The sequence below is a fragment of the Sorex araneus genome, chromosome 5 (assembly GCF_027595985.1).
Source record: "Sorex araneus isolate mSorAra2 chromosome 5, mSorAra2.pri, whole genome shotgun sequence".
NCBI classification, from domain to species: Eukaryota; Metazoa; Chordata; class Mammalia; order Eulipotyphla; family Soricidae; genus Sorex; species Sorex araneus.
This window is the reverse complement of record NC_073306.1, coordinates 129,676,283-129,688,388: the sequence shown is the minus strand read 5'-3', so window position 1 is coordinate 129,688,388 and position 12,106 is coordinate 129,676,283. Positions and strand designations below refer to the sequence as shown.

Sequence of the window (12,106 nt, the reverse complement as noted above, 5' to 3'; positions counted from 1 at the left end):
CAGGAGGGGTCCTGCTGAGTCCACCCGGCCCCGCTCACCTCCCGCTCCCGCTCGTTCTTGGTGAGGTGCATCTGCTTGAGGATCTGAGACCGCTGCTCCATCACCAGCGTCTTCTCGTAGGTGTAAGCCGAGATGTCGCTCTCGTGCTGTGCGGGGGAGGGGCGGGCGGGGGCGGGCGGGGAGGGGGCGGGAGAGGAAGCGGAGCGCTGAGCGCAGCCCAGGGTCCGGGAAGGGAGGCGGCAGCCGCCCTCCGCCAGCCTCCACACCTCCCCCCCAACTTCCCCTTCCCTTCCCCCCCCACCCAGGGGCCTCGTTTGAGCCATAGTTGAGCGACGCCAGGTCAGTGCAGAGGGCGATGCCCCCGGAGACGGGACCACTCCCCAGCCTCAGCCCTGCACAGGGCCAGGTGATGAATGAGTGAAGGAGTGAATGAGCGGGTTAGTGAATTACCTAGGTAAAGGGAGCCGCGCAAAGGGATGAATGAACATGTGCGCAGTGACGAGTGGGTGGGTGCGAGTGAACGGAGACAGTAAAGAAGAGCTGGGCATACCCGTGAGTCCACGCGGGGCAGAGGACGGAGAAAAAGCAAAGGGGCCAAGGGCTGGATGGGGCGGGGCGGGGCGGGATGGAGGAACGGGAGTCTGCTCTGCCCAGGGAACCCACCTACCCGGGGGTGGGGAGGATGAGTTAGCCCCAAAGAACAGGATCTCCCGTCCAAGGGGAGACTGTTCCCAGAAAGGGCTGTGGGGGGCTTTCAGGCGGAGGTGTCACGCCCAAGAGTGCTCCAGGGGTAAAAGGAACGAGCATCACAGGTCAGTAGGGGCTCGGGGGCTGGGCCAAGAGGAAGAGGACTGGGGGGAGGGTTCAAGAACTAGGGGGTGGGCAGAGGCTGCCGGGGACGCACCATCTCCACCACCTCCACCTCCGCTGTGATCCGGAGGTGGTACAGGAACGTGGTCAGGTCCTTCTTCATCTGGATGCTGTTGTCGTCCATCTGCGCCACCGTGAAGATGCGCATCTTGCACTTCCGCCAGACCTGAGAGGGACCGAGGAGGGACCCGGGAGCTCCAGCGCCGCCCGGGGAGGAGGCCCAGGGCCCTTCCCACACGGACGTTCCTGCAGGCCTGAAATGTCTCGAGGGTCCCTCCCTACCCAAAACAAAACCAAAACAAAACACGAACGGCAACAAACCCCTGCCTAGGGCCGAGGGTCTCTTGAAGTGAGCAATGCTCTCCTTTAGGCTCCAACGAACACGAGCCCCACCGTCTCCAACTGGGGGAGCCGATGGGGTCCCCAGGGAGCACCAACTGGGCGGTGGGCTGGGGATGTACACGTGGGGCATGTGCATGCGGATGGGTAGGGTGGTGGGCTGGGGACGCGCATGCAAGGCACATGCACGCGGATGGGTGGGGGGTGCCGGGCACGCACACGCAGGGCACGCGCACGCAGATGCACGCAGATGTGTAGGGTGGTGAACCGGGAACGCGCAAGCATATGTACGCGGATGGATGGGGGTCCAGGGACACGCACACAGGGCACGCGCACGTGGATGGGTTGGACCATGGACCGGGGACGCGCACGCACATGCATGCAGAGGGTAGAGTGATGGTCTGGGGACGTGCGCACTGGGCATGCGCACGCACACGCACGCAGATGAGTAGGGTGGTGGGCCCGGGACGTGTACGCACATGCACGTGGACGGGTAGGGCGGCGGGCCGGGGACACGCACGCAGGGTACGCGCACGCACGCGCACGCGGATAGGTAGGGCGGTGGGCTGGGGACGCGCAAGCGGCCCCCCGGGCTAACCTTGTGCTGGCGCAGCAGGAAGGGCAGCAGCATGAGCATCCCACCGTCGTGCACGATCCACCAGACATCGATGCTGCCCTCCGAGAAGCGCTCCGCGTTCCCAGGAAACATGGAAACGTTCTTGGTGACCAGCAGGGCCAAGTGACCAGCCGTGGTTTCCCGAACCAGCTCTGGGGGGCGGAGGCGGGGGGGGGGGTTGTCAAGGAGAGGGCCAGCGGGCACAAGAGTGACCCTCAGCCGAGGGGCCGACACCCCCCCCCACTTGGCCTGCCTCTCTCCGTGCCCCTGGTTGGCAACGGCCTCGCCCTCCGGCTCGCAGCCCACCCCCCTCGGACGGTGGCAGCGCCAGGAGCGGAGAGCGGCCTCTGGCTGGCAGCCGCGTGACCGGCCAGGCCTCCCTGGGCCTCGGTTTCACACCAATAAAGTGGAGACAACAGTGCACGGCCCGGAGGCCCCAGGCGGCCGTCCGCGGGCTGGGGCGCAGCCTCTGTTACTCCTGCCGAGGGCGCCCAAGGACCCTGTCTCGGCGAGGGGAGCCCCTGGGGTCCCTCCACCGCGAGCCGGCCAGCAGGGCGGGCAGAGGCGCGCATGGCCGGCCGCACACGCGCCAGGCTCCCCCCGACCCCAGCCCTCGCCCCCCGCACACACAGCCTCACCGATGAAGTTCCTCCACGTCTGGTGATCCTCCTTCTGCCGCCAGTTTCGGGGCCAGCCCACCAGCACCGTGTTGTGCTGCAGCCCCCCGAGGCCCCCAGACTGAATCAGGTGGGACACACCATCCCGCAGGTTGGAGGAAGTGACCACCTGGCAGAAGCCCTTCACCTTCTCCGCCTCCATCAGGCGCCGGATGGACTAGGGAGGGGAGGGAGGGAGGGAGGGACGCGAGGGTCAGGCCCCTGGTCCGGTCCCTGCACGCGGGGATCCCTTCCCGGCCTCCTTCCCCCCATCCCTGTCTCGGGGACACCCACTGTTACTGCAACTACCCCCAAGCCAGAATCCTGCCTGGTTCCCCCTCACCAGGGGCCCCCATTCTCATGGTCCAATCAAAGCACTTCACAGTAGGACCCCACACACACTGCCCAGCCCCCGCGGAACTGGTCATATGGACCCTGGTCATGCAAGCTCCTCACCCACCTCCCCACTGTCTGTTCTCAATTCACCCATCACCTTCTTCAGACATGGCCCCGGCCAGACCGGAAGAAGCGCCCTCTGAGGGCCATTTGTTCCAGGGGTTTCCTTAAGCCGGACACCCAGAAGCCTCCTCACCACCACCCCAGCCATCTGCACCCCGAGCTGTGCAGGGGCCCCGCTGTTTTTTGACAGACTGAAACGGAGGCTCTGGGCAACTAGGACATGCCCCGGAGCACACAGCCAGTGGACGGACTTCGGGGCTCCGGCTGGGAGGTGGGACTCCAACCCCCACACTCTCAGCCATGACCCTCCTGTCCAAGCTGCCTCCACCACCCCCCGTCATGTCGCTGCAGCCCCCTCTCTCCGTCTCTGGAACGGGGTGAGGGATGGGGCAGGAAGGGCTCAGACACACCACGGGATCCAGGTGCTTGGGGGTCTTGGAACCAATGAACCGAGCCTGGTGACGCTGGCCCACGGCGAGGGGGGGATGGGGGGGTGCTGGGCTGACCCCGTGTGTCCTCTCTGGAACAGCAGCCTGTGCCCAGTGGAAGGCAGGGCTGTGTCGGTCTCCCCCGCCCCGGAGGCCAGCCTGGCGCCCGGCACGTTCTCGGCCACGATGTGTTCAGTGGAACGGGCTCGGCCGAGGCCCCAGGCCTGGGACTGACAGATGAGAGTGAACAGCCCGGTGAGGCAGAAAGCAGCCCTCACAGGCCTCGGGCACTGCCCCTTCCGGCTCACCTCTCTCCTCCCTGGAGCCCTGCGCCGTCTGCCCCGTGACTGCCTGCCAGAGAGGACGCAGGCCGGCCCGCGTGAGCAGCCCCGGGCCAGGGACAGCGAAGTCTTACAGGGACAAGAGCAGGAGGCGGGGGCCCTGTGTCTGCTTCCGGCAGGCACCTGCCCTCCCCGGGCGAGGGAGAAGCCAGGAGTGGAAACCCATAGAAACATCTAGACTTGGGGCTGGAGCGACAGCACAGCGGGGAGGGCGTTGGCCTTACTCGTGGCCGACCTGGGTTCGATTCCCAGCATCCCATATGATCTCCTGAGCACCGCCAGCGGTCATTCCTGAGTGCAGAGCCAGGAGTAACCCCTGAGCATCGCCCGGTGTGACCCCCACACACTAAAAAAAGAAAGATCTAGACTTGGACTGGAGAGAAGTCCAGGTCTGACCCTCAGCCTCTGGCCTGAGAGCCGACTCTTGCTCAATCACGAACTGGGCCCCTCTGACCGCTGCGCCCCGACAGCCCCGAGAGTGTCCAGGAGGACGGAGGAGCCCCCATGGGCCCTCGATCACAGAGGGTAAGGGCGGGGGGTGAACGGGGCGAGGACTCTTCCCGTGTGCCCCACCCCCGCCCCCCTGCACACGGCCTCTGCTCACCTCCTCGGCCCGCTGGGCCTGGGGATGGTTGTCCAGAAAGGTGCCCTCGAGGACGGAGCCCACGATGGTCAGCCCCTTCCCCGCCTTGAGCTGAGAAGTCAGCGAGAGCAGCTGCGGGTGGACCACGTTCTGGTCCTGGTCCACACGCACCAGCACCAGCAGCTGTGGCCTGAGGGAGGGCGGGCTGGGTCATGTGATCCGCCCCCCCTTCCCTATCCACCCCCACCACCACGCACTCGTATGCCACCCTCGGGCGCGCCCACTGACCGACTATCCTCTACCCCCGAGCATCTTGGGAGCACTGTAGTTCAAGCACCTGAATGGCTCACGGACCTTCCCAGCCATGCCCCCACGGATCCAGCCACGTCCACCCCTCGTTCTGCCCCCTTTCCCTCCACCCCCTTCACCTCCCCTCTGCCCTCCTGACACCCGCCCATCCTTTCTCTATTTAATCATCCCGCACAGCCCTACAAATTGACCTACATCGATTATTCACTCACTTAGCCACATACCCACCTCCTGGCATTACCCCCGGCGCCCCCAAGAGGAGAGAGCCATCACAGGATATCCTGCATCTCTGGTCCTTCTCCACTGAGCCCCGCCCCGCCCCCCCAACCCCCCACCCGTCCAATCCCAAGGCATTCTCTGAGCAACCAGGTTGGGGCTTGACCCTGCTCGGAACACTGGCGGATTCCCCCGCAAGGATGGCAAAGCCCTGGGCTGGTGCGAGAACCGAGCCAAGAACGGAACCCCCAACCTGGCAGGCGTTGGCCGGGAGAAGTGGGGGACAGAGTGAACTGCCCAGCCTTGCCCTTGGGGGCTGGAGCAATAGCACAGCGGGTAGGGCGTTTGCCCTGCACGCGGCCGACCTGGGTTCGATTCCCAGCATCCCATACGGTCCCCTGAGCACCGCCAGGGGTAATTCCTGAGTGCAGAGGCAGGAGTAACCCCATGTGCATTGCCGGGTGTGACCCCCCCACCAAAAAAGAAAAAAGATTTCATCCAGGTTGCCCTTGGAGACGAGGGGGGTGTGAGGGGGTCAGCTAGGAGGGTTCGGAGGCAGCGGAGACTCCGGGGTGAGTGGTGACTCTGGGGCCCTGGCCGTGACAGCGGGACAGGGAGACTGGCCCCGCCCACAGCCCTCTGACCCCAACCCCCCGCCCCCGCTGCTGACCTCCAGTTCTTGGTGTGTGGGGGGCCTTCCTCCAGGCGCAGCAGGGCGTAGCGGGCGGCGCTGAGGGACAGGCCTCGGATCCCGTCACCCCACTCCTTCTCCGCCCTGGGGGCCCAAACCAGGAATCAGCAGGGGCGACACCCCCCCATCCCCCGCACGGCCAGGCCAGCCCAGCCCGGGTGCCACTCACTCACTCACTGTGGCCGCTGGGTGTGGCCAGGCCCCCAGCTCCACGTCCCGGAAATCCCCCCACCCGGCCCCTCCCAGCTCCAAGGTGGGCCCCCGCCCCGCCCACTGAGCCTCGAACCCCGCGCCGCCGCGCTCACCCGCGGTACTCGATGTACTTGTAGATGAGCCCGGCGATGAGCATGGCCACCAGCGCGTAGTACCAGGAGCAGATGAACATGAGGGCCAGGCACAGGCTCATGCCCAGGAAGGACAGGGTCCTGCGCGGGAGGGGGGCGGGCGCTGAGTCCTGGCGGGTGGCCACTCGCACCCGGATGGCCAGCGGTAGAGGGGCAGGGGCGGGGGGCGTGGTGGGGGCACTGTATCACCCTCCCCCACCACCCTCCCCCCACCTCAGTCACCACGTTGCCCGGGCCCAGGGAAGCTCTGAGGCAGGGGTGTCGGGGGGGAGAGGCCACAGGCAGGTCAGGACCCCCGAGGGGCGCCCGGCTGGGAGTTCTGACCCACTGGGGCCACGGTCTTGCCGTGTGGCTTGGGGGCAGTGCCCACAGCCCTTCCGTCGGGGGTCTTTCTCTTCCTTGGAAACGGGACGGATGACGTTGCCCGGGGTGCTCAGGGGCGGGTGACGGAGAAGGCTGGGGAGGGCCCACGCCCGCGTCACAGCCTCTCTCCAGAGCAGACTATGCAGTGCTCACGGGGGGCTTACACAGATGCGCGGGCGAGAGGGACAGAGTCGGCCGCGACGGCTTATACTGCCAGACCTGAGTGTCACTCCACTGCCGGACCCGGGTCACTCCGCTAGCCGGGACCCGGGGGCCCCTGTGCAAGTCTGGGCTCCTCAGGTGGGAGGCCATTGGCTGGCGGCGGTGGGGCGGAGGGTCAGAGGGACTGGGGGTCAGCACCGCGAGGGGTCAGCAGGACAGGGTCAGTAGGACCAGGGGTCAGCAGGGTTGGGGGGTGGCGGGCCGGGGTTGGGCAGGGCAGGGGATGGTGGAGGGTTGTCAGGAGGTCTGTCAGGGTGGGAGTTCACAGGGCAGGGGGTCTGCGGGGCCAGGAGGTGAGCAGGGCTGGGGGTTGGTGGGATGGGGGTCAACGGGGCCAGGGGTCAGCAGGGCTGGGGGTCGGTGGGGCCAGGGGTTGGCGGGGGGCCGGGGGTCCATCAGGGTGGGGGTCAGCAGGGCGCGGGCTGGCGGGGCCAGGAGGTGAGCAGGGGACCCACCAGTGATAGTAGCGGAAACGCGGCCTCCAGTTGGGGGTCCTGAGCAGCGTCTGCACGGCGCAGGCCAGGTTCACAAACATGTAGCACATCAGGAAGAACCTGGAACAGAGAGCGAGGGGGGCACGGAGGAAAGAGGGGAGGAAAGAGGGCGCGGGGAGGCCGCCACGTCAGGCTTGGCGCTGGGGAAGGACCCCCTGACCGCACCCTGGAGAGACCCCGGAGTCGCTGTGTGATCCACACGCCCGGCAGAGGCGGGGCCAGCTGGCGGGGCTCCCCAGGCACAGCGGCAGGGGCCGGGCCGGGCACTCACATGGACAGGATGGGGGCCACCTCGTCCAGGGACGCGATGAGGATGCCGATCTCGCAGATGCAGGCCGTCAGGAGCAGGGCCCACGTCGGCTCCCCGTTGGCCTTGCCGTGGCCAAAGACCTGCGACACAGCCGCCATCACCGAGGCCGCCGTCCCCGAGGGCACCCTGTGCCTCTCCCTCTCTGCCCTGAGCTTGGGGGGTGGGCACCGCGGCACAAGCAGGAGCCCCCGAGACAGTGAGAGGGCGCAGACCCTCGGGGACAGTCCATCCCCTACAGGGACACCAGGTGCTGCTGTACAACCCGCCATCTAGGACCCCCACCAGGTGCCGCTGTATAACCCTGACCCTATCTAAAACCCCCAGTGCCACGAGGTTCAAATGACCCCAGAGGGAGGCAGGGGGCTCCTGTGAGATGCAGGGGGAAGAGACGCCCCTCTGGGCAGTGCCAGGGCCAGTGCTGCCCTGTTCTCGCCCCTTGGCCCCCTGGCCCGAGTCCCTGCCCCATCACCCCAGCTATGGAGGCCATGTGACAGGAGACGGCTGTCCCCCACACAGCCCTGTCGCTGGCGGCTCCAGGGGCCGCCCCAGGCTGGCTGTGGCCCGGCCCTGGTGCCCGGCTGGCTGGCCCGGCATGGGCGGTGCCCACTGACCTGCAGGAAGGGCACGATGCCGTCCCGGGAGATGGCCTGCAGCAGGCGCGGGGCCCCCGTGAGGCTCTGGAGCCCCGCCCCACAGGTGGAGAAGAAGGAGCCGATGACAATGACCCAGGGGGACGGCCAGGCCAGGGTGCCCACCACCAAGTTGCCGTTCACAGCTTCACCGAACCTGAAAGGGGCAGCAGCGGGGTTGGTCACACGCAAGGCCAGCGTCCATGCACTGTGCCCCTGTCCCAGCCCGTTGTCATCATCATCATCATCATCATCATCATCATTCGGGGGCTATGTGGGGCCACACCCAGCAGTTTTCAGGAGCTGCGCTTGGCTCTGTGCTCAGGAGGGAGCCCTGGCAGTGCTCAGGGGACCATATGTGGGGTGCAGGGTCAAACCAGAACTGGCTGGCAGCTTGTCAGGCAAACGCCCTACCCGCTGTGCTATCTCTCAGGCCCTCGACTGTCTTTCTTTCTTGTTTTTTGGGTCACACCTGGTGATGCTCAGGGGCTACTCCTGGCTCTGCACTCAGGGATCACTCCTGACAGTGCTCGGGGGACCCTATGGGATGCCGGGGATTGAGCCCCAGTTGGCTGCGTGCAAGGCAAATGCCCTCCCCGCTCTACACCTCTCTGGTCCCACAACTGCATTTCTAACACGAGGAGACAGGTGTGGAGAGGGAGACTCAAGACCCTGTTGTCTGGGAATTTATTTTATCCTTTTTTTTTTCTTTTTGGCTTTTGGACCACACCTGTGGTCCAAAATAAGCTCAAAATAAGCTCAGGGCTTATTCCTGGCTCTGCATTTGGGGATAATTCCTGGTTCATTCGGGATTCATATGTGATGCTGGGGACTGAACCCAGGTCAGCTGCGAGCAAGGCAAGCACTTACCTGCTGTACTATCTCTCTGGCTCTGAAAGTGCAACCTGCTTAGCTTCTGAGATCAGATGCTTTCAAGGTAGTATGGCCATTCTCTTCCTTCCTTCCTTCCTCCTCCTTCTTCCTCCCTCCCTCCCTTCCTCCCTCCCTCCCTCCTTCCTTCCTTCCTTCCTTCCTCCCTCCCTCCCTCCCTTTTCCTTTCTCCCTCCCTACCTTCCTCCCTCCCTTTTCCTCCCTCCCTCCCTCTCTTCCTTCCTCCGTTTTTGTGCCATACTCAGTGGTACTGGGTAACTCCTGGCTCTGCTCAGGAATAACTCCTGGCAGTGCTCAAGGAGCCATAAGGGATGCTGGGGATCAAACTTTAGCTGGCTGCATGCAAGGCAAGTGCCCTAGCCACTGTACAATCTCTCTGGTCCCTATTTCTATCTTTCCATGTGACCATGGGTAAGGTTTAGTGTTAGTTTCCTCAGCAGTGAAAGCTTATGGTCAACCCATCCCACGTGACAGGTAAGAGAATACAAGGAGCCTGTGAATGCTGAGTCCCGGGCCTGTGAATGCTGAGTCCCGGGCCTGTGAATGCTGAGTCCCGGGCCTGTGAATGCTGAGTCCCGGGCCTGTGAATGCTGAGTAGCAGGTCTGTGAATGCTGAGTCCTGGGCCTGTGAATGCTGAGTCCCGGGCCTGTGAATGCTGAGTCCCGGGCCTGTGAATGCTGAGTACTGGGTCTGTGAATGCTGAGTCCCGGGCCTGTGAATGCTGAGTTCCAGGCCTGTGAAATGCTGAGTACTAGGTCTGTGAATGCTGAGTCCCGGGCCTGTGAATGCTGAGTCCTGGGCCTGTGAATGCTGAGTCCCGGGCCTATGAATGCTGAGTCCCGGGCCTGTGAATGCTGAGTACTGGGTCTGTGAATGCTGAGTCCCGGGCCTGTGAATGCTGAGTTCCAGGCCTGTGAAATGCTGAGTACTAGGTCTGTGAATGCTGAATCCTGGGCCTGAACACACTACGAGACATCGGTAGTCTTGAAAAATGTCTGTCATGTCACGGGGGTTCCCTTAGCCGGTCAGGGCTGCAGGGTCTCTATCAGAGGCCTCTGCCCGGGGTGACAGTGTGACAATCAATGCCAAGGACTCTCTGACAGTGACAACTGTCCTGGGTGGGAGGTGCCACCTCAGCAGCTCACAGGGCCTCTCCCTGAAGACGTGGCGGTGGCAGAAAGCCAGATGGCAGGCTGTGGGGACTGCGGGGACCAGGCACAGGACACCCCAGTGTCCCCTGCATCCCTGTAGTCTCGTGGGAGGCCCACACAAACACGAAAGGAGCTGGAGAGACAGTGCAGCGGGCAGGGCCTTGCATGCAGCTGACCCAGGTTCGACCCCTGGCACCTCTAAAATGCCCCAGCTTTGCCAGGAGTGAGCCCTGAGCACAGTCAGGAGTAAGCCCTGAGCACCACTGGACGTGGCCCCCAAACAAACCAAGAAAGCATAATAAAGTAAGAAATAAGTAGAGGTTACATTAGCCCCCCAAACCTACTGGTATGATAAATGCAAATTTATTCATTTGATCCCATTTACCCTCACCCCACTTAAAACCTTGGGTAGTCCCCCATTTTCCATGAAATAAAGTTCCAAGGCCAGACCGATAGGACAGTGGGAAGGGCAACTGCCTTGCACACGGTCACACCCTGTTTGGTCCCTGGCATCCCATATGGTCCCCAAGCACTGCCAGCAGTGATTCCTGAGTGCAGAGCCAGGAACAACTCTTGATCATCGCCGGGTGTGGCCCAAAAACAAAACCAAAAACGAAATAAAGCTCCAGTTCCTGGCACTGCAAATCAGGCCCCAGGACTGGCTCCAGCCAAAGTTTCCGGCCTCAAGTGCCCAGTTGACACTTTGCAGGAGCCAGGACAGAGCCACGGAGGTCACCGCCTGGGGCTGCACCTTCTACCAACCCTGCTGCCGTGCACACAGCCCGACACTGCAGGGAAGTGTGCACCCAGAACTACCTGCTTAAAGCACTGGGCACACACGTGTTGAGTGCACACATATGCACACGTGTATATACATACACGCACACACGCATGCACATACGCGCATGCACATACATGCACGTGTGCACAAACACGCACACACATGCACACAAACACGTGCACACACAGAGGCACATGTGCACAAACATGCATGTGCACACACGCACACACGCGCGCGCGCACACACACACACACACACACACTCAGCGGTGTCTCCCCTTGATCTTCGCTGATGTGTCTCCACACCTACAAAGTGCACCTCACCACCAGGCACGACTCTGCTCCCCACTGAAGCCGGAAGGAGGAGTGAGGCCCACACGGGCACCCCGGCCTCCCCTCCGAAGCCTCGCCCGACCCTCTGAGCCCAAGCTGCAGCCACCGGGGAACTTCCGGAGGTCAGTGGCTTTGCTCCTCCGCCCAGACGGCCCCAGGTGCCAATCTGTGGTCAGGCGCGGTGCCCCCTCAGCTCCCCACGGCTCCTTCTGAGGCAGAATTGCAGGTGCCGGGTCTTCACTCCCCCAGGACGCTGGGCAGGTGGGCAGTGGCCCCCACAGGGCCCTCCAGTGACTACTGCCTGGAGCCATGGATATCTGGGGGAGGGTGGCAACACACCTGGCGATGCTCAGGACTTACTCCAGGCAGTGCTCAGGGGACATGTGGGATGCCAGGGATCAAACCTAGAGGCACATGCCCTACCTGCTACACTAGCTCCCCAGTCCAGAACTCATAGATCTTTTCAAATTAATTTATCTATTTTTATTTTTGGTTTTGGGGGCCGCAACTGGCAATACTCTGGGGTTACTCCTGACTCTGCACTCAGGAATTACTCCTGGCATTGCTCAGGGATGCAGGGGGGGGGGGTTCGAACCCAGGTCAGCTGTGTGCAAGTCAAGTGCCTTAACTGTTGTACTATCTCTCTGGCCCGATTTTTTTTTTTAAAGAAAAAATGTTACTCTAAAGGGAACGAGCTGCCGCTCAGACTCCCTGAGCCATGATGACTTGGTACAGACGAAACAGAACAGAAGAAGGTGAGTGTCAAGGTCGCCCACGGCTCGTGCTCACGAGGCGCCTTGCACAGGTCTGCCCATCATCCTGCCCGACTCTTCCCGGAGCTCCCATCCCCCCCACCGCGCCTCCCTATCTCAACCCCGGGGCAGGAGCAGACTTGCTCCCCCACTTACTTGTCCCGCAGGACGACACCCTCGATGCAGGCTCCGAAGAGCACCACGGAGCTGATGTCTGCAGCACAGGGTCAAGGAGAACCTTGGGGCGCCCAGCCCCGCGCTCCGGAGCAGCTGGACAGGCAGCAGCTCCGGCTGCCCGCCCGCCCGCCCGCCCACCTGGCCCGCCGTG

General features: G+C 63.6%; 1 protein-coding gene across 2 annotated transcripts in view; it reads right to left on the bottom strand.

Moving 5' to 3' along the window:
- Positions 1-12,106, bottom strand: part of SLC12A5 (solute carrier family 12 member 5) — a 45,624-nt gene that overhangs the window by 5,819 nt on the left and 27,699 nt on the right. For both annotated transcript variants that reach the window (XM_055138114.1, XM_055138115.1), the window contains exons 11-21: positions 11,935-11,992; positions 7,853-8,027; positions 7,203-7,321; positions 6,893-6,991; positions 5,814-5,933; positions 5,488-5,592; positions 4,314-4,482; positions 2,464-2,659; positions 1,808-1,977; positions 905-1,036; positions 39-146 (exon numbers count right to left, since the gene is read on the bottom strand). In XM_055138114.1, the coding sequence (XP_054994089.1) occupies positions 39-146; positions 905-1,036; positions 1,808-1,977; positions 2,464-2,659; positions 4,314-4,482; positions 5,488-5,592; positions 5,814-5,933; positions 6,893-6,991; positions 7,203-7,321; positions 7,853-8,027; positions 11,935-11,992 (1,451 nt within the window). The remainder of the gene's footprint in view (positions 1-38; positions 147-904; positions 1,037-1,807; positions 1,978-2,463; positions 2,660-4,313; positions 4,483-5,487; positions 5,593-5,813; positions 5,934-6,892; positions 6,992-7,202; positions 7,322-7,852; positions 8,028-11,934; positions 11,993-12,106) is intronic.